We start from the raw sequence: 27979 nt of genomic DNA, 5'->3' as shown, positions 1-27979 counted from the left end.
TTTGCATTAGAGAAAGAAACCCACCTCCAGTTCATCTCCCTTTCCGGACCTAATGCTCGCACCATTCATCTGAGTCTTAAGGCTTAAAATCTCCCTGGACTTCTCCAGTTCCAGCGATTCCAGCTTACGCTTCAGTTCCTTAGTCTCCAGATAAGCAGTCTTTTGGGCCTCGTTGGCCTGATGAAGTGCGGCCTCCAGTTCCACAACTCTATTTTGAAGCTGTTCCAGCAGCTTGGCCTTAACGGAGGCCGCATCGTCCATTTCGTCGATGACTTTCTGATATTCTGCCAGCTGGGTGTCGAATTCATTGCCCTTTTCTAAGAGTGACTGCTTTTGCTGCAGGGATTTCTGGAGCTCCTCATTAGCCTGCTTTAATTGGCTCAATTGCTCCGCCAACTTGGATGTTTCATCTTGAAGAGTCCTCTCCTTTTGCTGGGCCTTTTCTAACTTATCCTGAAGTTCGTTGTGGCTTTTCTGTTGACTTTGTAATAAAGAACCACTTTCCTGAAGTTTACCCTCAAGTTCTTTAAGACTATTCTCTTTTTTACATAGCGTCTCCTGCAGCTCTCCATTGGCCTGCTCCAGTTGACGTAGTTTCTCTGTGACTGCCAGAGATTCTCCTTGCAGATTTCCCTCGTTCTCTTGCGATTTTAACAGCAACTCCCGGAGTTCCCTATTTTCCGCTTGTTGGGACTCCAACTGGGAGGTGGCGGCTTGGAGCTTTTCCTCTAACACCTTAACTAGTTCCTCCACTTTTACTAGCGAATCCTTTATTTCTCCATTGGCCCCTTGTACTTGCTGCAGTTCGCCGGATAATTTAGCAGCCTCTTCCTGCAAACTTTTTTCCTTCTGCTGTAACTCCAGCAATTTATCTTGGGCTTCCTTTGAACAAGAAGTTTGGCTTTCCAACTGAACATTGCTTTCCTTTAATTTTGTCTCTAGGATCTGCACAAGTTCATCTTTTTCCCTAAGGGATTCAGACAGTTCGATCTGAGTCTTCTGCAGCTGCTGTAAGTGGTCGTTCAATTTGGCACCCTCTTCATGTAGCTTCTTTGCATTGCTTTGTGCTTCTTCTAGCCTTACTTGTACTTCCTGAGAGGAAGTGGTTTGGCCTTCTATGATGGAACTGCTTTCCCTAAGCTTCTCCTCCAGGTTCTGGACAAGTGCTTCCTTTTGCTTTACTGAATCTTGAAGTTCTTGCAAGGACTGTTGTAGTTCCGCAAGTTGCTCCTTGGAAGTCAGGGACTCCTGCTGCAAATTTTGTTCACTTTGCTGAGCTTGCTTGAATTTCACCTCCAGCTCCTCGAACATTTTCTGTCGCTCATCCAGTTGCTGATGCGTTTGCTTTAGTTCCTCCTTTATACCAGTAACTTTTTCGATCAGCCGCTCTGAATTCATGTCAGCTTCCATTTCAAAGAGCTCGAATATGTGATTCGTTTCGCTCTTCTCCGCCTGAAGAACTTCCAATACAGTGGAGAGCTCCGCATTGGTAGCTGATATATTGGCATTAGCCACCTGGATGGCTTCCACAAGAGTCTTAAGGTCGGCAATCTTTTGCGCATCTTCGGTAGCCATTTTTTCCTTGTGCTGTAGCTCCGCATTGGTGATTTCCAGTAGCTCCTTCAGGTCCTTTATGGTCGCCTGTGTGCCAGAGCTTAGCTCTAGATTCTCCGCCTTGGCCTTAGTGACTTCTTCCTGAAGATTCTTAATAGATTCATCGAAAGACTTTTCTTTCCGTTCTCCCTCTGCTTTCAGTTTTGTTTGCGAGTCCTGACTATCTTGAAGTTGCTGTCGCAGCTCCTGCAGTTCTTTCTCTTTTTGCAGCATCTCCTGGCTCCAGGCATCTGCTTTGCTGGTCAATTCCTTTTGACCTGTAGCTAATTCATCCGAGAACTTGGACAGCTTAGTGTGAAGAGCGCTGGAGGACGAACGTTCAGCTTGAAGCTCAGCATGCAGCGTATCGGTGATCTCCTTGACCTGATCTTGCAGATGCGATGCCTCCGCCCGGGATTCCGCGTAGTCCTGTTTGATTAAAGGAGTGTAAGAAATATAATATCTTTGTTTATAACATGGACTTACCTTGTTGACCTTCTCCAAAGCTGCATTTGCGGCTTCAAGTTGCTTAGTTTTGGATTCCACATCCGTATGACATGAACTGAGTGCTGCCTGCGTCTCCTCCACTTCAGATTTAAGTTTGGCGACCTGTTCCTGCAGACTGGCTGACTTCTTGGCCTCACACTCTAGGCTGCTATTTGCAGACTCCAATTGTTTGGTTTTAGCTTCCAAGTTCGATTGCGTAGCTTTTAAATTGGACTGAGTTCCTTCAGCCTGGGACTTGAGCTGAGTAATCTCATCGTGCAATTTGGCCACTGTTTTGGAACCCTCTTCACCAGATGCGGCTGCCTGTTGCTGAAGTTGCTCTAGTTGAACTTGTACGGCCTTTAAAGACCCTTCGGATTCAGCTGACTTGCTTTGGAGTTGCTGGATGTCCTGCTCCTTTTGCTTTATGATCGTCTCCTGACTTTTTTTTAGCTCTTCTAAAGCAGTTTGCAGTTTTTCATGGGCTTGAATTTTCTCTTCTAATTGCTCTTGCAGTTTTTTAAAGGATTCACCAGATTGAACTAATTCTAAATCCTTCTTGCTATGAATATCTTTGATTTCCTGAAGATAAACTTCTGTTTCTGACTGTTTTCTTTGGCAGTCCTCCAGTTCGTTTTGTTTTAAGGCCAATTGCTGTTCTACGGTTTCTTTTTCTAATTTTATTTGATTGACTTCAGTTTCAGTCTTTTCCCTGACTAGTTTTTCCTGTTCTGCCAATTGCTTTAAATCTGATAACTGCTTTTCAAGTTGTTCTTTTTCCTGTTGGTTTTTCGCAGCTTCTTCTTTGATTTGCACTAGCTCCCTTTCGGTTTTCTCCAAAAGAGTCGACTTTTCTTCAGTACCCTCCTTTTGCAGGCGAAGCATATCATCCAGAGCGGAACTATCCGCTTTTTGTACATTGAGCTGTGTGGTAACCTCATCGAGTTGTTGGACTAGCTCTTTGATTTGCTCATCCCGCATTCGGACTTCGGTTTGAAGAATTTCGCATTCATCGGTTTTGTTTACCCTTTCGCTTTCCAGGGAATCGGATGCCGCTTTCAGGCTCTGCAATTCAGAAGTGACTCGTATCACCTCTTCGGATTTCTCGGCCAGTTTTCGCGTGAAATCAGCCTGAGCCTGCTCAGCTTGCTTTTCGTTTTCCTCCTTGAGAAGTGCCAGTTCTCTCCGGAGATTATCGATACCACACTCCGAGAGGGAGAATTTCTCCAGGGCCTCATCCTTGGACACCAACTCGGTCTGCAGAGTGGCGTTCTGCTCCTGTAGGTACTTCACATTTTCCCTCAATCGCTGCTCCTCCTCCAGCTGCTCCGCAATCCGCGACTCAACTTCCTTCTGCTGAATGGTCACCTTTTCCTGCAGCTTGGCAATTTCCTCCTTCAAAGCGCTATCATCTGAAGGTGGAGCGGGTGGTGGTAGACTTTGAAGACTTGGCGTGGCTAAGGAGGATGCACCAAGGAAGGTATTACGAGTTATTCGCATAAAATTAAATATTGTTCTTTCTTACCGGACACCAGCTGTGTGATTTTTGACTCCAGATCATGGATCTTTTCCTTGTAGACCTGGGACTGAGCCTATTATGTAGGAATCATATTATTAGTAGGGGCCTTGTTTGTGCTTAGTGTATAGAAATGTACATTGACTTGCTCTACTCATTCCCTGAAGATTTATGACTTTTCCACTTAATAACCGCTAGCCACTATATTTTTATTGGCTACTATATTTAAATTCTGCTTGTTAGTTTGTCATATTCTATTGCATTATCTACTATCTTCTAGTGGGTGACGTAATATTGAGCCTCCTCCAATCTTTTTTACCTAGGAGTTTGTTTTAGCCAATATTTCTATAGCATACTTTTAGATTCTGCAAACGCTTGAAAACACGTATACAAATTCATGATGAGCTTAGTTTGCAGCTTAAATAAAAAAGCATGGTTTTACAAAATTCAAATATCAAAACTGCATTATGAGCCTTACGTTTCTTAATGATTTCAGAATTTAAGAATTAGAACGCGAATATAGTTAACTAAAAATGATATCTGAAAACCACTTTTCAACCCCACAAAGCTGTTACTTTCCCATTACAGGACAATGTACATTTCCAGACTCGACTTCAGTTATTCCTTACATTCATTTCATCGCCACAAAACTGGGCTTCGTCTATGGAGAACTGCAACTCCTCAGTTTTCTTTCGTTCATCGCCCAATGCCGACTCCAATTCAACGATTCTTGCTTTCAGCTGAGGATCGAAGGGTCAAAGAAATAGGAAAGGAGATTAGCACGCAAGTTAAAACCATAAATAAAACAACATTTGGAGATTCTATAAATGATTGCATATTGTTAATGTATTTTTCTTTATATATGTAGATAGTATTTAAGTGTATATCGTATATTTCGTAATAACTAAACCAACAGCAAGAAAAATTCGTTTTCGTCGAAACGGTCGAAAATTGTCAACTTTTCCAATATCCGATTTTTCCTTTAAATTTCGTTTTTAATGTTTTTACGCCAATTAAACCATTTAAGTTAACTTTATTCGTTTTGGTTTTTCGCTTGGCTTTCGTTTTGTAGGGTTTCCTTTTTTTTCAGTATTTTAAAGATCTTTAATTCTTTATTTGGTTGTATCAGCTTAAAACGCTGTGCAGACTTCAACTTTGTCTTCAGTGGTTCCTTTCTCGGTGCGAAGAAAGTTAATTCAAAAATCATCGAATCGAATAGCTTTGAGCACTGTGGTCGCCCATCCCTCTAGCCCGGATTTCTACTTGATGCGCAGCGGTGTCAGGACACTGTGCAGGATGCAGTGACTCTCGTGTTTTCCGGACCAGCCGCGGAACTCGCGTCGCAGATCGGATACCTTTATGCTGTGTCTCGCTATCAGGCGTCTCCAGCGATCCGCTTCGATCAGTATTTGCTATAAGAATCATACAAAAATAGTCTTGTGCAAACAGAATTTCAATTCCAAAGGGCCAGCATAATTTTGGTCAAATAGGTAGTCAGATTTAGTCGTTTTGGTTTTGCGTTAAAAAGGATGGACAGGTCAGTGGATGAGCAGGGCAAGGAAATATGGATTTGGCTTTCAGGTGATAATTTTGTTGCTAATTTAACACTCAAACTCACAAGTGCGCTCGACAAATAGAAAAGTCTACCACGTATCCGCATATAAATATAAACACAAACAATTTATTGAAAACAAAACCAAACAGAAAGCACAAAACTCAATCATCCCAGACAGTCGTCTTCTAGAAAATCCCCAAAAGCGGTTGCGAAAAGCACATAAAAGTGAACAGTCCGTGCTAAAATATAGGGAACTTTCAGCCATAATAGGGTATATTTGTGTGCTAGATGTTTTCTCCAAAAGCACTGTGTGGATAAGCTAACAGTGCGAAGTGCCAATAAACAATGCAAATAATTAAAATATAGGTTTTTTGCGTTTTTCTTGCTGTAATTTGAGATTGCGTACATGATAATTTAAGTGTAAAAATCTGAGATGAACTCATGAAATTTTTTGGATGGAAAATAAAACAAAATGTTATCTCAAGCACATTCAAACTTCGCGAATGCAAGTTATTGGTAAATACAAATTTTGCGCCAGCACAAAATGCAAGAATATTAATTATACAATTTATGTATACAGGTTGATGTAAAATCAATTTAGTTTGCATACATTTCAACAATAACCTTAACCCATTGTTAGCCGAATTTTGACCGAGTTAAATGCTGTTGAACCCCCAAAACCTTTCATGCCTAGTTAAACTTATGAAATTTGTACTCTTCTCAGCGTTCCAAGTTAATTTGATGAATCAATTTGGGAGAATGACTGACAATTGGAGATGAGTTGTGTCTTCACTGTGGTTAAAGAACAGAACATAAAAGAAAACGTGCGAAAAATTAGATGAGTTTGAGTTAAATCAACAACAAATAAACACACGAGAATGGCGAAAATCATAAAAACATTTGTGAAAAATCAAGAAAAAGTGAAAATGGTTGTGTATGTTTGTTTGTAAACAGCCAGCGCGGGTGCAATGCAAAAATAAAATCAAACGAAAACAAAACACAATTAATCGAAACCGAAACTGCACAAATGACTGAGCAAACATTGACTGGGCCCAAAACTCGAACTGAAACTCAGCCAACTGGAAAGAGTTTCTTTTTATCGCAAAACCAAACTTTCTTTGGCTTGGCCTGCTGTTGCTGCAGATGTGGCTGTTGCTGCTGCTGCTGCTGCTGCTGCTGCTGCTGCAGGGGCTGTCTGTTGCATGCTGCTGCTGCTATGGTTGGTCTAGTACTGGTGGTAATGCTGCTGCTCAGGGTGGTGGGCACCCAGACGTGTTGCTGTTGCTGGTGTGGAACCTTAACCCTCGACTTCTTGGCGGGTCGATAGGGTCGCGATCTATCCGCATAGGGCAGCGGAGCGTACATGGTATCGGTGAAGATAATTACCTCGTTGATGTTCTTCTGCAGCTGCAGCGCCTGGTTCTGGGCATCCTCGCGGTCCAGGTCGCGCTCCACCATCAGCTGCTCCACATGTTGTTGCTTCTCGCGCAGCAGATCCTACAATGTCGATCGATCGACCAAAAAATAAACAGAGCACAGAGGACAAAGCAAGCTTTTATGAAATGCCTGGGCACACAGATTACGATACAAGAAGGAGAGATACAGATACAGATTCGGATACATATATAGTGTGGGTGTATGTACAGGTAGGTAAATAGGGTGCGGCTGGTAGCAATAACACTCATTACATTGTTGTGGCTTTACCTTTTACCGGCGACAGCGAACACACATGCAAAAAAAAGCAAATTTAACAAAAACATTGAACAATCAACACTTGAACAGCGAAAGCGTGCAGGAAGTATTTAAATATTTTTATTGTATTGATTTAAACCAACTCAAACACATGGCATAAGATGCATCGAGACTTCATAGGCATACATTTATTATTAATTTACATAGTTTGATTTGGTGGGGTTTTTTTTGTTTGGGGTGTGTTTTTGTGTTGTGTTCTGTGTGGGTTAGTGTCTTATGTTAGTTATACGCTTACGTTCTAGGGGTTAAACCACATTTATACAGAAGAATGCACAGATCCATTAACGTCAAAATCTTTGTACATTTTATACCCTAATTTGAAATAGGTAATAGCCAAACCATAAATTCTGCGTACAATATCTTAAAACATTTTAACGTTAATGGGTTGGGTTTGCTAACAGCGACTACAGCTCGGCAAACTAATAGTTTTTTGTAGAGCGAAAAGGAAAACCATCAGCGAGTACCATACAATTTATTTGTGGATCTTGTAGAACAGTTAGCATACCTGCATGGAAAATTGGCTTTTCGGCGTCGCTAAAATTGGCTTAACGGGCGTGCTCGACTTGCGCTGCTAGGAACGGAAGGGATTTGCGATTAGAATTGGAACGCGTTAGTACCAGGGCTCAAAAAAATTAACAAGTAGGTTAGTGGGTAAAATATAAAAATTAACAAAGTACAGAACCAGAACGGTGTGTGTTTTTTCTTTTTTTTTTTTTTTTTTGTAGGTACTGTGGGTGTTCTTTCTGTGGGAGAACTGGGTGGTGAGGTGATCCCTTCGAGGTCACCGCTTATACCTGAGCATTCATGCGCATGCGCGACGTGGCCGTGGTGGCGATGCTGTTCATGGTGCCAATCGAGGTGAGCGACTCCCTGGATCCGGTCCTCGAAAGTCGCGTCTTCTTGGACGACGGCGACAGCGAAACCTTCGCTATAGGCACAAACACCCCGTACTTGGGCTTGCACTCAAAGTATCTGCAAAGAGGGTGGATTAGCTCGTGGATTCTGTCATTTTCTATGGGTATACCTTATGTCGTCCACAGCGCCATCGTTTTTGCCGCTGGGCTCATCCAATTCCACACCGCACCAGTTGCCGGGAGCAAACTGTGTCTCTCCCAAATAGCGTAAGATGCCAGGACGACTGCCAAATCCAGAGGAGACGATCACACGATCACCCACGGCCATTCCATTTTCTAGAGATACACAAGTTTTTGTAAAGATACTGCTTTTTCGTTAATCGTAAATCCAGTACTTACTGCCTCCAATGCCGGGACTGCGAAGCATAGAGCTGCGAACACTCGCAGTTGGGGAAACCGTGCGCGATCTGTCCGGGGAGGTTTTGGCCAATGGAGAGGTCGGCGTCTGGGCTCCGGACATGGGATATGTGGTAAGACGAGTGAGGCGTGAGAAAATGCCTCGTTTCGGCTCGCACTGGAAGTACCTTTTGCCCGACACACAGCCATCGTTTTTGCCTGGTAAAAGCATTAACTTTTAATAAGGAATTTTAGGAGCGAGAATATGGAGCCCATCCTTACCATTAGGATCGTCCAGGACAACACCCGCCCATTCGCCGGGTGCAAAGTGTGTCTCTCCAATGTAGGCAATCTGTCCGGGACGAAGGCCACCCAGCCAAACCCGCTGGCCAATGATGAACTGCTCTGTGTTTGCTGTCAGCACGGTGCTGTTGTGATCTGTCCGTTGGAAAAGCAATAATATCGAGTTGGGGGGTCCCATTAGTATCATACGTTAGGTCATCAATCATAGTACTGTCTAAAAACAATGCTAAAATTGGCTAGACTGCGTGTTCATTTATCTCTCCAATACAGTTCATTCTTTATCTGGGTTCCACTTGGGAATGATGTCATTTGGCATATTTGCATATCGCCTGCTCAATGGAAAACCATTGAAAACGATCCCCCGCATAATGAATATAAATTATTTCGACGGATCTTAGCATTGTAAACTTGACATTTGCAAGCTGTTCAATATTCCACTTCTAAGTTAAAAGTGGCAATGAATTCCCTCCGATTTCACTTTTAAATACCCATTTATATCTACTGTGTCCGGGAGGGAAAAGCATTAAGTGGAAAATTACAGGAAACAAGCGGATTAAAAAGCTAAATAAAAATTGCATCCAGCTCAGTGAAGTCATAACAACATTTTGCCAAGTTTGGCTGTCGTGCCAGTTAATTTAATTTTGCTGTTGACTGCATCCACCCACGTCTATTAGATATGGCAACTTGCTCACAATTTTCCCATTGCCATTGCTAAAAATGAACTGGACTGCAAACTGCATTTCAGTCACATTCAGATAAGTTCATATAACATAAATCGGTATTTTATATTAAATGTGAAATTATTTTGCTAGCTGCTGAATTTATGTATAGGATTTTTGCTTCGTTACTAAAAAACATATTGCTAAGCACGTTTACAACTTTAAATAAACAACTGGTTATGACGAAACAGGTACCACTATATTATTTTTACTTTTTAAATGAATTATTTAATGTTTACATATTATATTAATCTTTCAGGTGGTATTCAAAAAAAAAAAAAAAAACAATAAATAATAAATAATCAAATCCCTTCACTAAAATTAACATAACCCAATCTTTTCAAAGTGTTCCCCTTGTATTTTAATAATGTTTCATGTTTTTATGGATTACGTTTCTTCATCAATTTGATTAACATTAAAACCGTAACGATCTTGCCCCAAATTCATTAATCCACAGACGTGGCCAATTTAATTTGGCAACCATTAAATAAAATGCGCATAGTTAACCCTATAAAGACCTTGACTTGATACATTAATGCAGTGTAAATATTGTCACAGCACTGGCTCATTAGAGGCGCAATTACGCCCACAGTGAGAGGTAACATTAAACACGTTTGCAGTGGCTCATTAGGCCTTGTTGGTTTGACAATACTTGTGGCTACCGAAGATGCCGAGATATATGCCATCTGCATGGGAATTACTTGACAGTTTGGCCATAAATTTGCGCTCCTAACGTTTCTGCAGAATGGCCGTTTAAGGAGCGAGCAACTGGCCTAGATGCATAGATACATAAACGCCAGCCACCTGCGCAAATGGCTAGAACTAGACACGCTCTGCAGCTACAAGATACAGCTGGCAAAAGTATTTTCGGTACACATACAAAATAAATGCAAAAAAGCGTAATGGTTCGCCACAAAGTTCCCCATACAAAATCCTGTGTATAACTCAAAGTTTCATTTATGTCCACCCACAATCGTAGCGAATGCTTACCTGAGCTGCGACGCCGCCCAGTGGCTTCTAGATAATAATCATCTTGGCGTTGGAAAACAACAAGCAGTAACGAAAGCAAAACAAACAAACAGAAATAATACAGATACAGATACGAAATACCATTCAAAGATACATGCGGCTGGCACAATGACGATGGCGGCCAAGAACTTACAAGATGTGCGACTTCCAGCCTCCGATTTTTGCGAGCGTCGAGCGGGCGAAAAGCGATCCCAGTCGGATGTGGGTGAGAGTGAAGATCGCGTGAAGCGCCTGACAGTCTCTTGATAGAGATCTATAGACAGGACGGGTTTGTTGATATACAAATGTACATACATATATACACGAGTCGCCCCAAATGTGAGTCCATAAAATGCATTGGCAATTGCTTAGCATTTCGCTGTGTTTTCGTGTTGTGGGTGTTAACTGAGCAAGCTGTGCAGCAAGTTTTCCTGACATTTTCCCCTTTGTTATATGTGTATCTTATTTATATAGATATTATATTGGTATTGGTTAAAAATTAGCGCATTTGTGTTAAGCCCAATTTGCTCTTTTGGGTTGTGAAAGTTTTTCGACAGCTTGTGTGCTAGGGTTTCTTGTCTTTAATAAGATCTTAGCCGCAAGCAGTTGTGGTAAAGGTTAGATGCCAGCACAAAAAATAGCGAACGGTAATCTGAGATGTTATTAAGCTCAAATCATATGTATGTATCTATAAGTATGGCTTGAGTGGAGAGAAAGAGTTTGGCGTGTGCTTGCTATATGATTGTAATGAAACACGTTAATAAAATTTCTCCTGGTTATAAAAACAATACAAACAAAAAAGTTACCCCTTGTTCGTATTTTTTTAAAATTACATGAACAAACTCATAATGATGACGTGCTATAAATTCAATTTATTCATCAATAAACCATTGTAACATTCATTCTCTAAACTGTGTGTGTCCAATGCTTTGTGGATCTTGTGTGTAACGTATTGTCTCCTTTAACTGCAACTTTCAAAATCAATTCATACTTTTGCCAAAACTCCACGAGAAAGAGCTATAAAAGCATAAATCAATTAAATTGTCGACAGTTTGGTAACGTTTTCAAAGCCATTGAATGACAGACAGCAGCGGATTTGAAAACACAATTGCAATTGTCGAAAAGGAAGCAGATCGACAAAAGATTTCAATTTATCAATTGCACGATTTCGGTTTCCACTTACTCTTTGATGCACGGAAAAAAACTGCTCTCTCTAAAGCAAAACCATGCCATATTTTAATATTTTTCAACCAATGATTTTATGATACTTTAAATAGTTTTTCTAAACGTGTTTTTTTTCCTGTGCACTAGCGCCATCTTCAGTTGTGCGCTTTGAAAACTTCGGTCTACGTCATGTAGTTAATTGTGTTTTTGCCAGTTGAAATTGCGCTTATTTTCCCCGTTCCTTTTTTTAATTTTTCTTCATTTGAGATTTACTTCGGACATGCTCTGCTTGAGTACGAGTGTGTTGAAGATGCTTTCGACCGGCTTCATATCTCGGGGACCACTGCTTTTGGCTAATCAACCGACTGCGTTGGCCCAGCCGTGACATGACATGAGTTGGCCGGACCAGCCGGCTTCAAGGTTCAATTGTGAGTATATTGTATCTGGCAGATATACTCGTATGCTGGCCGTCGCTACCGTTCGCCGATCGTGCAAGACAATTTGTTATTATTTGCTATTATACATCATGACGGTAGCAATTTATTTTCTGTATCCTACATGCTCGTAACAACTTTTTTTAATTATCTCAATTGGGCGTTGTAACAGTTTGTATGTGTATTTTTGTGAGTGGTTCCCTTTTTTTCGAATAATTAAAACAAAAAAAAGAAACAATTATTTGCAAACTTTCACTAATCACTGGCTTTGTTGTTCTGTGTTCGATTCGGTTGCTCGTATTTTATGCAATGGCTGTAAAAGCAGCCAATGCCAGGCAATAAATCAGACTTGACTTTACCTTCGCTAATTGAAACACCTTTCCCCCGCCTCACTTCATTTGCAACATTTAACTGTGAAAAGTCGTCATTCTAAAAATACGCACGCACCTAGATGACAAACAATTTCCTTGCAGTTGACATTCAGTGTCAGCGCTGCTAATGAACTCATGTATCTGACAGATGAATCATCAAAGAGCGCCGCACCGCTCACCAGGCCAACGCCAAGTGGAGTGTGGCGCCGCCAATAGTTGACTTGACTTGGCCAAAAGGCAGCCCGGCCCGGCTGCGACCCACTTTGCTCACGATTCTGGCCAAAATGAAGCAGCCAGGGAGATACTTCGAAATCGAAAACAAATATTTCGCCAGCCATTTATGGCGGATCGATCGCGCGTTGACCAGCGATAAATCAGCCAACACAGCCAACAGTGCTGGTCATGTCAATAGCACATTATCTTCTGAGATGATTAAACAACATTTAATTAAACTAAACTGTGCAGCTCTGGGAAACACCTCCCAGTCTCCTCTCCATCGCTTCCAGCTCCCTGTGTAGGTTGCAATGCAGTTCTGAGCGATTCGTAAGTGGCTTTAATGTGGGCTTCTACACGGTAAAAAAGTGTGCTACTCCTTTTGAAAATAAAATAAAATCCTATTTAATAAACATATAAAAAATAAAGATTTTGCTATAAAAGTCTTCATTGGATAAGCACGATTCTATTTTTTCCCAATCCTAAATATAGTTTTGAGTGTATTTCCCTGCATTTTAACCGAATTCTGACAGTTGTTCCTGCAGCTTTGGCTACCCACATGTCGATCAGTTTTTCACAACTTGAACTGCGCATGACTTACATGACTTTTCGGCGTGTTAGATGCAAATCCATCTGCAAGTCTCTGTGGGAAATGCCGACGAAAACTGATTATTAGCTGCTGATTGCCGATCTCAAAGTCCCGATCACTGTGGGCTGAACTAACATTTCCACTGAGCATTTACAGTGAAGCTTTTAATGAGGGAAGCCATCTGAGTAAATATAGCACGGTTATAAATACAAGTTTTATTCAGAGGTGGGGCTGAAAGTAATTTAGTTACAAGCCCTGATTTTATCTTTGTATTTCCGGGCATCTTGAATTAGTGTATTTCAATCGTTACACATTCGCTTTAAAATATGGCCACTGTACCTGCTCTAGCATTCTTTATCTCAATCGATTTAATTTGCTCATTGTTCTGGCCACACAATAATTGCATCGACAATGCATATATCTGAATATTTATTTGCCATTACTTTAAATGCTAAATGTTTTCAACAGGAATCTTTGAGCGACAAACTAGAATTTCACCAAATAGAAAACTGGTTTTCCCCGATGAAGATGCTTACGTGAGCTGATCGGGCTGATCGCCTAAAGGCGTGTCCCATATACTATAAATTATAGATGTTACTATATAGCAAATACCCAAAAAAAAAATCCGGTTGGGCGCCTGATTGAGTCGCGTATTTCGCATTACAATTAAAATTTGTTTAAGTTTAGAACGTGTTTCGAATGCGAAACACAAAAACACATGTGGCAGAAGGGCAAACAGTTGAATGAACATTCCAATGAACACAGCAACTATAAAGACGATTTCAGCCTAATGAAGTTGCCCTACGGCTAAGGCAAAAAACGATTAAAATTATGACTGATTAGGGTTGATTTCGATGGGTCCCTGATTGGTAAATAGATACCATCTGGGAACTGTCGTAGATCGTGAGACTTGACTTGACATTTTTCCTATCTGAGGGAAGATGTTGCATACACAAGTAGATAAGGCAATGAAATGCCTGTTGTTCGTTGGGAGATCACTGAACCAAAAGTGATGGGAGGAAGGAACAGTGTGTTTTTCAGGGCTAACACAAATTACATTGAGGTATTCGAATTCTCAATTAAATGGAAATGATTTCTAGGTCGATAAAAGTAAACAGGTCCGATAAGATTCAATGTGTATACAATTCAGTTTCTAAATTTTGCTTTTACTTGCTTATTAATAGATATATCTTCAGATTGTATCTAGCTACTTTCTTGCAGTTTCAGTTTTTTAAAATAATTGCAAGTCTTGATATGTTTTAATTTGTTTAGTTTAAATAGAACCCCTTTACCTTTTCTTGATAAACTCTGACTCGTATATCTTTAAATGTCAATGAATTATTAATGGCGTAAAATTCAAAGATATTGTTAGCCTTGCAAATAATTTTCATTAAATTCCGAAACTAATATTGTCATGCCCAAAAAGGTGTTAACACGGATGTGTTAATTTCGCCCACATCAACAAGCAATTAATTGAGTATTAATTATAAATTAATAATGTCATGGGAAGAGATTAAATGAAACGCATTGAACAGATGCCAATTTAAAATAACAAATGAATGCATCAGTTTAAATATAAGTGAAACGTAAAAACATATTTACCTGTATAAGCCGAATTGATCGAACTCAAATTGTCATCGCTTTCACGACTCATGCTGGCGGTTTCTAAAAATAAAATGATAAACGGAAAAAAGGAAACAAGCGCAAGGGACGCAAAGTGAGCATGGCAAATTAAATAGCACAAAACATATTAGCTTAAAATTATATTATAATTACAGCATAGGGCTGGGGGCTAAGCCAAGCGAATTCAGGCCATGGTAACGGGCCAAGAAAGCTCGGCCAAACAAACACTTGTGTAAAATAAAAGGCAAAAAGAAAATGTAAAGTGCAAAGTGGCAATTAGCTATGGGTCGCTCTGGCAGATCAACCTCCCCACCCAAAAAGAGTCGTATTTCATTTTAAAGAGATTAGATAACCGGGAGAGTGTTCGGTGAAGGTTTCTTGAAATGGCTTCGAAGAAATAAAACTTATTGGTCGCTTTGCAAAGCGTTTCCGCAGACCCAAATGTCTGCAGTCATCTACAACATTTTTAACTCTGTTGCGGCGAATTTAAAATTTGATTCATTTGGCATACAAAATGCAAAGTTAAAACAAAATTAGATTTTTAAATAAATCGGTTTTAAACGTCTAATAAATAAAGTGGTTGTTATGAAGATATCATCAACACCGTCAAGTTAAGCGCGCAGTCCCTGATCCACAATACTCAATGACTATAAAATTGATCATATAGAATTCCCCTCGGTTTCGGCAGCATAAATTTGCATTTTACCTAAAGCAATCCATCAAAATCTGAAAAAACAAGTTCCTTTAAGAGAACGAAACTAGACACCACTTAATGACCTACAAAAAAGCGAAAGAAAACAGAAATTCAAACACGAATGACATTTGACTTTTCCACCTGCAATCAATATATTGTTTACCCATTTATTATATACCCATAATTAACAAACCAACGAGGTAAGTTAGTCAAATAAGCAACTTCAGTGTTCTCATGTTTTATTTGTGAATAATTAATATTCCAACGGACGCGTGTGTTTTCGATCTTGAGATAAGCAGCAAAAACAACTTAATTATTGTTTGTTTGCTATTTTGAAGTATGAAGAGTCTCTTTCAGAAACTTATGGCTAAAAAGCCACCGCAAAGAATGCTGAAAGTAATTTGGTTTGTATTTGGTCAGTTGCCATAAAATATTTCGGTTGTGCAACCCACGCATAAATACGATTGGAATTTATTTTGTTTTGTTTTGGATGGATCGCTCGATCGCAGACTTAAACAAGTGGGCGTGTCGCAATTTGTTACTGTATTTAAAAGTCCAAAATAGACATTAATGTCATAATTAAAGGAGAGCCCAACATCCATCATCTCAAATGGGAGTCACTAAAGTTTTCAATATTGTGAAGTTGGTATTAAATTATTATTTTTAAAATTTAATTAGTGTTTTGCTTATCTTTTGAGTACAAATAAATTATAATTAGTTCTTAGGCATTTAAGTCTTTATCGTGAAGGTATACTGATAGGAAAGCGTTTTCTCCACACCTCATTTATACATTTTAGGCCCTTGAGCGGTAATCGTTAAATCGTTTACTGCAAAAAATATATTAAAGTACGCATTTCTGTTGAGCATTTTAACTTAGCACTTGAGGCTATTCCAAGCGAGACTTAAGTGTTCGGTCCGAGAATTGTGTAAGTGACGTGTTAATTTATTTGACTTTTGCTGTTCTTTTATTGCATACGAAATAATTAAAAGCACTGAAGTGTAAGCAAAACAATGGGCAAACATGGAGAACACAGAAAATAACCACAAAATTGAAGGAAAGTGATTAAAATGCTGTTTAAACTTTATTTGTTAGGCATTTGAGCAGAACTTGGCTGGTACTTGATGAAACAAGAAAATAAACTAAAGAGGGAAAGGTATTCCTTTTATAAAAAGCATGAAAAATGTGTGCCTTAGTTGCTAAAATTGTAGTTCTTTTTTTAAACACTGGGACATTGCATTCTAAGAGCCATTCACTTTTCTTAATGAACACTTCCATTAAGCTTACGAAAACATTGAAGGCCGTAAATTCATTAGAAGCAGAAAAGTATCTCGACAAAGAAAACAAACAAATAAGCTGGCCAAAACTAAGCAAAAAAATAAGAAGAGCGGTATAAAAATGAAGGCAATAATGGGTTTGTTTACACGAAAATCCAGAGGAAGTCTTCGGCTCACTCAATTGTGACAATAAATCATTTGAAAAGATTTTCAAGCAAAACAGGTGCAAACTGAAATATCATTTCATAATCGAAAAAAAGAAACCGGGTGCGGACCATAAAAATTAATTAGCCAAAGGTGGTTACACCTTTTTCAATTTTTCTCTTTTCATTACCGATTTGTGTTTAGTCAAAGAAACTGTAATTTAATTGCCGGGGAAGTCGGTGAAAAAAAGTAAAAGGTGCCGCCGGCGGAAAAGCAAAGAAAACAGGCGAAACAATAAGTTAAAAATCATTTTCAAGGCGTGTGAAACGCAATTAGGCGGGGAAAATCTACCGCAATTAAATGCCTCTAAATCAGTGTCATACAAAGTGCAATGCAAATTAGCATGGCGCAAATGTGCGTATACGTGATGCATTACTCATACGCCACATATACCACCCACGAAAAGTCGACCTGTCGTCTATGCCAACATTTCCAGAACAAATACCAAGCTGAGCTCATTGGGGAGCTTCAAAAACATATATAAATATAAATCAAATATAACAAACGCCAACGGCAACAATAACATTGTGCAAACAAACCGACTAAATTGAGTGGAATGACGACAGATCATTATTGCCGGTGGAGGGATCCACAGCAAATATATAAAAGTATATAGAATGTGTTCGGAAGTCGGTGTGAAATATATGGGTATGTATCCCAGTTGGACAGATGGGATGATCAGTCTGTCAAGGTGATGCCTTCAAAAGGCTTTATGACATCGCACCCACCCGCCCACAACTTTTTACAGGTGGGTTGTGTAATCTTTATGTGAATGTCTGGTTCTAAATACAAAGTCTCCATATTTCCATTCCATTTGTGTAAGCAGCAGTAGCCTCGAAACTTTTGTGCATTTTTTACGTTTTAAACTGTAAAGTGTCTTATTTACTTTCAATATTTACCTTTAAATATTGAGTATTAAGAATAAGAAGCTAAATACAACTTCGAACGAATGAATATAACATTTTAATATTAAATATACAAAATATTTGGATATATATAATTTTTTACATACGTAGAAACTCTTTTTGAAGCCTTAATCATTCCGAAATAAAATCTCTATATCTCTAAATTCTCTATTTGCTTATAAGATTTTAGTTCAAATTCCTCTTTTATCAAGTACACATTCAAACCAGCTATCTTGCATTCTGGCTCTCCGTTATTTTGTAAATAACAAATGAGTTTGGCATCAAAAAAGAGTAACAATTTCACTACCTAGCGAAATAACGCGCCGATCTCACGCTCAGTTCTAATTCAAAGATAGCGTGGCAACAGCAAAATTTGAAGAGTTTTGGGCTGGCAATGTCGCGTGGAAGTGAGAATGGAACCCAAAATAAAAATGTGTTCTTCTTATCAATAAACAAAAAGCCCATTTCTGCGTCGCTCTCAACGAAACCAAAATAATAATAACAGCTGATAAAATACCAGTTAGCAAAAACAATGCCAAGGCGAATGAAAGCACTTGACTTGGACTGGTACAAAATGCCTAGACAATTGAGAGACAAAATGTGCGTTATGCGAACGGAACGTGGCAGTGAAAAGAAAGCCGCAAGACGGAAAGAAAGTCAGCTGCAGACAACTAAATAAAAAAATTGAAATTTGCATATGGTGTTGGCCGCCAGTGGAAGCCAATTTGGTTTGGCAATAAGACGTCAACGACGCGCCCCAAAACCACAAACAAATAAAACAAAAACCAAATTGCACTAAAAATCAAAGTCTTAGGCAATATGCAAATATTGCCGCTGTGAAAGTCATTCCATTTCGCATATATACATATATACATATGTATGCACGTATTTTTAGACCGATCAGCGCTTGTGCCTCTTTCAGTCAAAATACGAATCAGCAATAGCAAATTTGTATATCTAATTAGTGGTTAACCGCAAATTTTCAATACAATCCGCAAGCGAACTTTGTTATTGCTGTTTCGGCAAATAAACTTTTGTTGTCGCTTAGAGTTTATCGTAGATATTGGAGATATAGAATGCCTTAAGGTTATCTCGGCGATTTAGCCGACATTTCAATGAGAGAGAGGTTGGGGACACGTGCTTAGTCCATTTACAAGTTTTTGTGCGTCAATTTACTTACGTAAGCACTTGTAAACAGGAAAAAGCGGATGCCAGCGGAAAATCCGTAATTAGCTTCGTTCTCAGTACATCCACAATGGCTAATGGAAAGGGCCAAAAGTACATATAAGCACAAATGCCAAGGGCCAAACCTTGTCTGTAAAGTCGTTTCTTCTATTATTTTCAAGTTTCTGGAAGAAACGTTGCTTCGATGAAAACAAACAATCGTTTCTAAACCACATTCCTATAATATCTTTAGTTTAGTTCGCTTGCTTTCAGCTTTAATTAAAATTATCCAACTCCTTGCTATTATCCACTTGCTTTTTCTGCGCTACAAATACAAATAATTATATTTAAAGTAACAAGGTAAAACAAGTAAAACTGAAAAATATAAAACTACTTTTAGCCTTTTTCCCTATGCCGAACTATCGCTGCTATTAAATTGAGTAGACATAATGGGCCAGGCGCAAGAAAATCGGCTACATGATAAACAAACAGTTTAAAGGGGAGATATCAACTAACGCTGTATCTTATCTCTAAACTCAATAAACCCAAATTAAACAAAAAAAAATGAAAATATTCTGGGTTTGGCTAAGACACAAATGGAAATAAATATTTATGAGGCCACTGTGTTGAAAGCCGAAGAATAGTTTCACGTAGGAACAAAAGAATAAATTTGATTAACAATTGGTTATCAACCAGACAAAGCCAAGGTCAAAGGCTGTCGCCAGAAATATGAAAAACAAAAGTTTCCGAAAATATCTTGCACTGAAGTAAACTCGTATCCTTTTAGGGCATCGGCAAGGACAGAAGAAAAGGTTCACAAAACTTTTGCCTTTACAGTTCTTTTTTGAGAGCCTTAAATTTTAATTGGGGTTTTCGATTTAAATTGGTAATTTTCATTTGTAATTTTCCTGGCACGCCAAATCACCTTTTGTGAGTTGTATAACAATAAATTAGTCTCTGTTAAAGCTGGCTTCTATTTTGGATTTTTCAATTTCGTTTGCGTGTTCACTATATAAGCTATAGTATAGAGCCGATCAAGTTCAATTGGTTGCCATCTGAGCTGCAATTCCGCGTCTGAAACACGTCCGCCTCGCGAAAAGTCGTTCAAGTAACTGAACGTCGAGAGCCAATCGCGAAGCGAAGCCAGCGCAAACTTTGAGATACTTTTTTTTCGCAGCGAGAGAGCGACGAAGCCGACTGCCAATCCGACATCGCAGCTTTGTTGGCCAGTGTTGAATTGCAAACACTGTGGCAATAGCTCCACACTTTCAGCGTTTTTATTGAATAAACGTCGCGTAAAGTAGGAGCCGTAAAAAATTGTTTTTATTTTCGACTTTTGCACGGACGCGCCAACTGAGTTAATCCAGCAAACAAAGAATTGCCACATGGCTTCAATTGCATTTTCGCTTTTTTCGATCCGATATAGATCGATAACTCAATGGTTTTCAGCACTTTCCAATAAAGTGCATTAACGGCACAAAAATAATTAAGAAGATAAGTCAAGGGTTTGAACAACTAAGATTCCCCTTAGATTTCCCTTGTAATTTTGTTTTTTAAACATAAAATCTCTTTTTATAATTTGTTTTTATAGATATAAAAAAAACTTAAATATTTAGTTATTGCTATAGTTATATTTTGATTGCAAATTTCAAGGAATAAAATGTAAACATTTTTAAATTGATAAAGTTTTGATTTATTTATATCATAAAAGAAGAAGTTTTATTTTATTTTTTTTCTTTAGTTTCTTTGCACATTTGGTTAAATTTTACGAATTTTTCGAAATGACTGTTGAAAGTTTTGATTCACTTGATAAAGTTTAAAACTCGGTTTGAGTCATATTAAATTAAAAGTTTCCACGTAACAATTGACAACGTGGTAATACTAAATTTCAATTGCTAAATGCCAGTTAATCAGAATCAGAATAATTAGATTATTGTGTGAGTCAGCTATTAAGACAATGCACAAATAGATAATGTGGTTCAATGAGCGTGTATTTCATAGAATGTTTTAAACTATGGAAAATACACGAGTCGCATAACTGTAAATTTCCTTTTGGAAAAGATACTATTTGCTGTTGGTTGAAACCCGATAGGTTTTCGGTTTAAATATTCAACACGTGTCTTCAATTATAAAGATTTCAACGACTTAATGATGTGAAGTCAAATAAGTAAGACAAAAAGTGGTTAATCATAACATCAATATTGACTCTCCCACTGAGTCGGTGATGTAAACAGAACTGGGCTCAATCTAGAATCGAATGGAGTAATCCCCTGCCAGACGATGCTCATCCATTAGACGTCAATCCCGAACGCGATTTCGATTCTATCTTAATGCGAAGACAAATGAGCTTTCTGTTTTATGGGTGGCTAAGAGGCTCACTCCACTTTTGTTTCCGATCGAAACCAATAAAAGTGACATAAGCTCATCCACGAGCACCACGACCGCAATGCTCAAATCAGATCGGATGAGAACGGAACCCGGCATCAAATGCGCAGCGCAAAAACACCTCAAAATATCTGAACTCAGCGACATGCTAGCAGATACGTTTTGAGTGTGTTTTCTGTGTCATCGGCAGAACAAATTCAATTGGGGAACGACGTAGAGAAAGATTGCCGGCCGGTCGGTCGCCAGGTTTTCTCGAGCTTTCGAGCTCAGCACATTTTCGCCGACTTTTGGCATTGAGTGTTGCCGGGCAAATGACGCGAGTTGGCAAAGAGTCAAACAGTCTGTTTTAGAATGCCAGGAGAGATTTTAGAAAGCTGATATAGGCAGCTGATCAAGGCGTTCGGCTTGGAACTGAGTTGGCTTAAAGCAATTGCATTAATTTGAACAAAATAGTCCAACTATTTGTGCCAATCTTGTGTATCACTTCGCTTACTCGCCAAATATGGTTCATGTTAATAATAATACAAAACAAAATATATCAAAACTTGGGCACTGAAAACTAATATACGTGCAAGGTAGGGGAGAGAATATTGCTTTCTTGAATTTCTACAATCATAACATCAATAAAATTACATAGAGGATTTCTAAATTTAAATGCAGATTTTTAGAGAATTGTATTAGAAACATTTAGAGGTATAACACGTCAAAATTCGATTAAGATAAGTTGAGTTATGGAGCTTAGAACTTTATCCTTGGGAAATTTCTTAATTTTTTGAATTTCTACAACATTATAACATAAAAAAATTATAAAAAAGATGGAATGCTATAGTCGAGTTCCCCGACTCTCAGATACCCGTTACTCAGCTAGTGGAAGTGCGAAGGAGATGAAATATATGTCTCTGGAAGCTGCATACTTAATCTCAACCTTCTGGCTTTTGTAGTTCCTGAGATCGAGGCGTTAGCTCAAAGAAGCTGGGTTCGGGAAAATGGTATTTTTGAAATTTGAAAGGTGGAATCGTTTGCCCATCGTTTGCCCATGTTTGCCCACCAATTAGTTTTTTTTGCCCACGTCCAGTTTTGAAGATATGAAATTTCGAAAATTTTCGAAAATTTTCGAAAATCAAAAAGTTGACTTTTTTGAACTTTTTTTTTTTTAAATCGCAATAACTTCGTTTGCCCACGTTTGCCCACCCTTTAGAATTTTGAAAAAACTTTTAGTTTAGAAAATATAAGGCCTTAAAGAATTATGCATTTTCCACCTACTAAAACTAAATATTTTCAAAAAAAATCTTTTGCCCACCCTTTAAAAATGGTTCTAAACGTTTGCCCACCCTTTAGAATTTTGAAAAAACTTTTAGTTTAGAAAATATAAGCCCTTAAGAATTAAGAATTTTTCATACCTCAAAACTAATTATTTTCAATCAAAATCGTTTGCCCACCCTTTAAAAATTGTTTTTTTCGTTTGCCCACCTTTAAAAAAAAATATATTTCGTTTGCCCACCTCTTAAAACTAAATATTTTCAAACAAAATCGTTTGCCCACCCTTTAAAAATGCTTTTTATCGTTTGCCCACCCTTTAAAATACGCACACGTGGTACTTGCCGCATTGGCTATGCATACATACATGCGTACATATTACAAAAACAATATTGTGTATTCTGCTTATTCTTCACTAGTTCTGTATGATGAGCAACAACAATTTCACATGCTTAACCGTTAAGTTGCTGTCCGACTGCTAAATAGCTAAAAATCAGTTGTACGTTTCGTTGCTAGCAAATTGTTTTTCATACATACAACCCAGAAAAAAAGGTATTATTTAAAAACAAATATGTGTTTGCATTATTATTATCTGTATTATTTGTATTATTATCTAAAATAATTTGGAGTTTTCATAAGCATTAAAAATATGTATTTTCATTTTTTATTCAATTTGATTTTTTCAGTGCAGATACCAGAACCGAAAATGTGTATGTGTGTTTTATTTATATGTATATGTTGGTTATATGCAAAGAAACCTCAAGTCTCTGATCGTTTTTTGGGAGGAAGAAAGAGAAAAAGAAAGATTTCCGTGCGAATTGTGAGATGCAAGAATATTTAGTTTTAAGAGGTGGGCAAACGAAAATATTTTTTTTTAAAGGTGGGCAAACGAAAAAAACAAATTTTAAAGGGTGGGCAAACGATAAAAAGCATTTTTAAAGGGTGGGCAAACGATTTTGTTTGAAAATATTTAGTTTTAAGAGGTGGGCAAACGAAAATATTTTTTTTTAAAGGTGGGCAAACGAAAAAAACAAATTTTAAAGGGTGGGCAAACGATAAAAAGCATTTTTAAAGGGTGGGCAAACGATTTTGTTTGAAAATATTTAGTTTTAAGAGGTGGGCAAACGAAAATATTTTTTTTTAAAGGTGGGCAAACGAAAAAAAACAAATTTTAAAGGGTGGGCAAACGATAAAAAGCATTTTTAAAGGGTGGGCAAACGATTTTGTTTGAAAATATTTAGTTTTAAGAGGTGGGCAAACGAAAATATTTTTTTTTAAAGGTGGGCAAACGAAAAAAAACAAATTTTAAAGGGTGGGCAAACGATAAAAAGCATTTTTAAAGGGTGGGCAAACGATTTTGTTTGAAAATATTTAGTTTTAAGAGGTGGGCAAACGAAAATATTTTTTTTTAAAGGTGGGCAAACGAAAAAAAACAAATTTTAAAGGGTGGGCAAACGATAAAAAGCATTTTTAAAGGGTGGGCAAACGATTTTGTTTGAAAATATTTAGTTTTAAGAGGTGGGCAAACGAAAATATTTTTTTTTAAAGGTGGGCAAACGAAAAAAAACAAATTTTAAAGGGTGGGCAAACGATAAAAAGCATTTTTAAAGGGTGGGCAAACGATTTTGTTTGAAAATATTTAGTTTTAAGAGGTGGGCAAACGAAAATATTTTTTTTTAAAGGTGGGCAAACGAAAAAAAACAAATTTTAAAGGGTGGGCAAACGATAAAAAGCATTTTTAAAGGGTGGGCAAACGATTTTGTTTGAAAATATTTAGTTTTAAGAGGTGGGCAAACGAAAATATTTTTTTTTAAAGGTGGGCAAACGAAAAAAAACAAATTTTAAAGGGTGGGCAAACGATAAAAAGCATTTTTAAAGGGTGGGCAAACGATTTTGTTTGAAAATATTTAGTTTTAAGAGGTGGGCAAACGAAAATATTTTTTTTTAAAGGTGGGCAAACGAAAAAAACAATTTTTAAAGGGTGGGCAAACGATTTTGATTGAAAATAATTAGTTTTGAGGTATGAAAAATTCTTAATTCTTAAGGGCTTATATTTTCTAAACTAAAAGTTTTTTCAAAATTCTAAAGGGTGGGCAAACGTTTAGAACCATTTTTAAAGGGTGGGCAAAAGATTTTTTTTGAAAATATTTAGTTTTAGTAGGTGGAAAATGCATAATTCTTTAAGGCCTTATATTTTCTAAACTAAAAGTTTTTTCAAAATTCTAAAGGGTGGGCAAACGTGGGCAAACGAAGTTATTGCGATTTAAAAAAAAAAAAGTTCAAAAAAGTCAACTTTTTGATTTTCGAAAATTTTCGAAAATTTTCGAAATTTCATATCTTCAAAACTGGACGTGGGCAAAAAAAACTAATTGGTGGGCAAACATGGGCAAACGATGGGCAAACGATTCCACCTTTCAAATTTCAAAAATTCCATTTTCCCGAACCCAGCTTCTTTGAGCTCGAGGCGTTCATACGGACAGATGGACGGACATGGCCAGTTCGACTCTTCGGCTATTGATCCTGATCAAGATTATATATACTTTATATGGTAAACGCTTTCCTCTGCCTGTTACATACTTTTCAACGAATCAAGTATAGCCTTTTACTCTACGAGTAACGGGTATAATTTATGAATGGTCCAAAATGGTAATTATATTACAAACTAGTTATAGAACCAATCTAATACAAAGTGCTAATCAAAACGGACACAGTGCTCACAGGCCCGTGTAAACTATTTTGATGGGTGCGAAAATGTTCACACCTACGGTACGGATTAAATACACCTCGTGACTCAGTTTTATCTGTAACCTTAGAATACACATTTTTGCGTTTTTGGGTAAATTTGCAGGGGGCTTTCTACGATTTTGCGGTTGCAGTGCGACTGCCAATCGGATATGGAACGCGTGTGCCCGCGAAATAGAAAACCCGTCAATCGATCCGTGGATCGTTTGGCAGATCGTTTGCTATATGGGCTAGTGGGTCGTCGAATGTTGACGGCTGCGGTGTGGTTACGTGCCTGAAATGAGCCACATTGGGCGGATCAATTAAATGGTAGCAGCTCTTGCCTAATTGGCCATAATTCTCCTTGCCAAAAAACACTTTTCGGGGCAGCTCTATAATTATGATCGAGAGTTGAGAGTGGGCGGCAATTTGTTTTGTTTATTTTTCAGCTGCGCGTTGGTGTCTCAAACGATTAAATAATTGAGATAAGTGAAGCATTTGTTTACCACACGAAACGGTTGACGGTGGGAATTACAAGCTGATGTTATAAATGGTTTCGCTCTCTAAGAGGAATTAACATTATCTATTCGAGTTTTCCCAATATAATTGCAAAGTTCAATGTAGTGCAAAAAGTGCACTCAAAATGGGTGGGGTCAGCGCATATGTACATACATACGTATATTTTTAGCAAGTGAGTGGGTCTTTCATCGTTTTCATTAGATCATTGCATTCGCGTATAGTATATAGCAAGCTATATCTTGTGGGTGCCTATGTAGGTGGATGCTCGACTGGGTTGAGCCCAAGTTGTAAACACAAAAGTATTCAAATCTCGGGTATTGAAGCTAGACTAAGCTATATGTAATGACCCCTTTTCAATGTCGAAGTAAAGTGCATAATGCTGTCTTAATGCGCCCGATGTTAAACTCACCATTTTGTTTGGGTTTCTGTTTTGCCACAATTTTCATTTTGTGCAAGTTTTTCAATATCATGAGCACTTTGTGAAACTATAGTCGGTTGTTTGTAATTAGTTGAACATTTTTTCGTAAAGCAAATAAATTTAAGGATTTTTCCTCGCGTATAAAAGTGGAAAACGGTAAAAACCCTTTTCTTTAATTGTGAAATTGATGTACTTAGTTGAGATGTTTATATTTATGTGACATTGACAATGATTTCAAAGGGGATCTTGTTGACTACCCATTGGTGTCCTAAATTTGTTTTATTTCCATCTTGCTTTAAAAAATGGACAAATCTGGCTAATAAAATTGATAACTAATAAATTAGAAAGCCCTTATAGTCATACTTTATAAATGACATATTTTCTGTGAGCCACAATACTAACTGGTTCAGATTGTTGCACAATAAGACTGAAACTTACCTCTTGGTGGTGGACCCGATTTGGGAGTAGTGTGATTGCAGCACGGCCTTCCGATTTTGGAAACAGAACCCGTCGATCCGAAACTAGATGGTGCCTTCATTTTGCTGGGCTGCGGGATTCCGGTGCCAGAAGCAGCGGGCGTGGGAATATTCGATCTGATGGGACCCGGTAATTTGGAGGCAGTGGCTCCAGGTTCCGGGTCCGCAGTAACTGGCGATGGAAAAGGGGCACTTGCCCCGCCAGAAACGCTCGTTTCATCACTCATTTTTCACTTTAATCTAATTACTTCACTTATCTGGACACACGCGTATTAAAAGTAAACGATTTAAAAAACTTGGGGAAGAAACATGTGATAGATAATCATTTGAATGAATGAATTGAAGGAATGAATTGAATGCTGATCACTTACCTTAACAAATCTAGGTATAATTCGCTTAATTTTCCTTTATTTTAAATTTTTTTGCTACAAAAATTAAAAGATTTTTTATTTCAGCTAGGTTTTGCACCACTGTGCCACTTTTGTTGTTGCTGTTGTTTTATTTTGGCGCGCAGGCAGCTATCTCACTCGCACTTAGGCGGCTGCTTTAAAACAGCTGATTGAGAGCGGATTTCTTTTATTCTTTTTTTCGTTGAGCTTGAAAAACAAACAAAACCGCTTTTTGTTGCTGCTCCCGTTGGCCAGAACTTCGTTATATTTTCAAAAAATGCGGAACCAAAATATGTGCTGAATTTTATGCGGCTAACAAAATCACTCAAGGGTATTCTATTTATATGGCTTAGTAATTTTTTATTTATAATTTCCTGTTGCGCTGCTTGCGCTGATATTCATCTGATTTAAACTAGATTAAATAGAATCAAATTGCTTATCAATTTGTGCAACTCACACACACACGCACACGCACACAAACACACGCGCGCTTCAGCTCTGTTCTATATTTTATTGTTGTTGCTGATTTGACACAGTTATAGAAGAGGAAGCAGGCGAGAAGGGTGAAAGGGACGCGAAAACGCACTGTTATTGCTGTGTGTTTACCGCACACACACAGTACTTAGGTACGCTGGCGTACATTACATGCTGTACTGCAAAACGATTTAGAAATATACGCGATTTGGCTCTTTTGTACGGTTTTACACTAATTTTGGGCTTTTTTTTTGCACTTCGTTGGCGTTGCGTTGGAATTTTGTTGTTGCACTGGGCTAGGGATGGGAGCACAGCTCCAGTGCAGTGCGCCTATCGATAGTCGCGGCTATATATAGCCGAGGTATTTTCCGCCTACTGCGGTCATACCAAAACACCCTGTAGGAAATGAGCCACATGTTTCAAACCCATGGGTAACGAACATTTAGATTCAACATGATGTATGTAAGGCATTCTGTGTATATATAGAGTTGAAATAAGGCGATCGATTATTGCCGTGCTAGA

The 27979-nt window shown here is 38.2% G+C and overlaps 1 protein-coding gene across 16 annotated transcripts in view; it reads right to left on the bottom strand.

Moving 5' to 3' along the window:
- Positions 1–27788, bottom strand: part of LOC6549219 (restin homolog) — a 28551-nt gene extending 763 nt beyond the window's left edge. Inside the window, exons 1-15 of one of the 16 annotated variants that reach the window (XM_026981104.1) lie at positions 26966–27032; positions 26557–26889; positions 14556–14618; positions 10337–10456; positions 10165–10206; positions 8435–8590; positions 8156–8371; positions 7927–8092; positions 7697–7874; positions 7408–7473; positions 6537–6647; positions 4225–4335; positions 3605–3671; positions 2080–3536; positions 25–2022 (exon numbers count right to left, since the gene is read on the bottom strand). In XM_026981104.1, coding sequence (XP_026836905.1) covers positions 25–2022; positions 2080–3536; positions 3605–3671; positions 4225–4335; positions 6537–6647; positions 7408–7473; positions 7697–7874; positions 7927–8092; positions 8156–8371; positions 8435–8590; positions 10165–10206; positions 10337–10456; positions 14556–14618; positions 26557–26821 — 5016 coding nt within the window. In that variant the 5' untranslated portion in view covers positions 26822–26889; positions 26966–27032. Of the gene's footprint in view, positions 1–24; positions 2023–2079; positions 3537–3604; positions 3672–4224; positions 4336–4414; positions 5008–6536; positions 6648–7407; positions 7474–7696; positions 7875–7926; positions 8093–8155; positions 8372–8434; positions 8591–10164; positions 10207–10336; positions 10457–14555; positions 14619–19743; positions 19959–26556; positions 26890–26965 lie in introns of those variants that run through there. The other 15 variants (XM_026981105.1, XM_026981106.1, XM_026981112.1 and 12 more) reach the window with 15 other exon arrangements.
- Positions 27789–27979: the final 191 nt, after the last annotated feature.

Source organism: Drosophila erecta, unplaced genomic scaffold, assembly GCF_003286155.1.
Source record: "Drosophila erecta strain 14021-0224.00,06,07 unplaced genomic scaffold, DereRS2 tig00000092-arrow-pilon, whole genome shotgun sequence".
NCBI lineage: Eukaryota > Metazoa > Arthropoda > Insecta > Diptera > Drosophilidae > Drosophila > Drosophila erecta.
The sequence above is the reverse complement of the archived record's forward strand: the minus strand, read 5'-3'. Positions and strand labels throughout refer to the sequence as shown.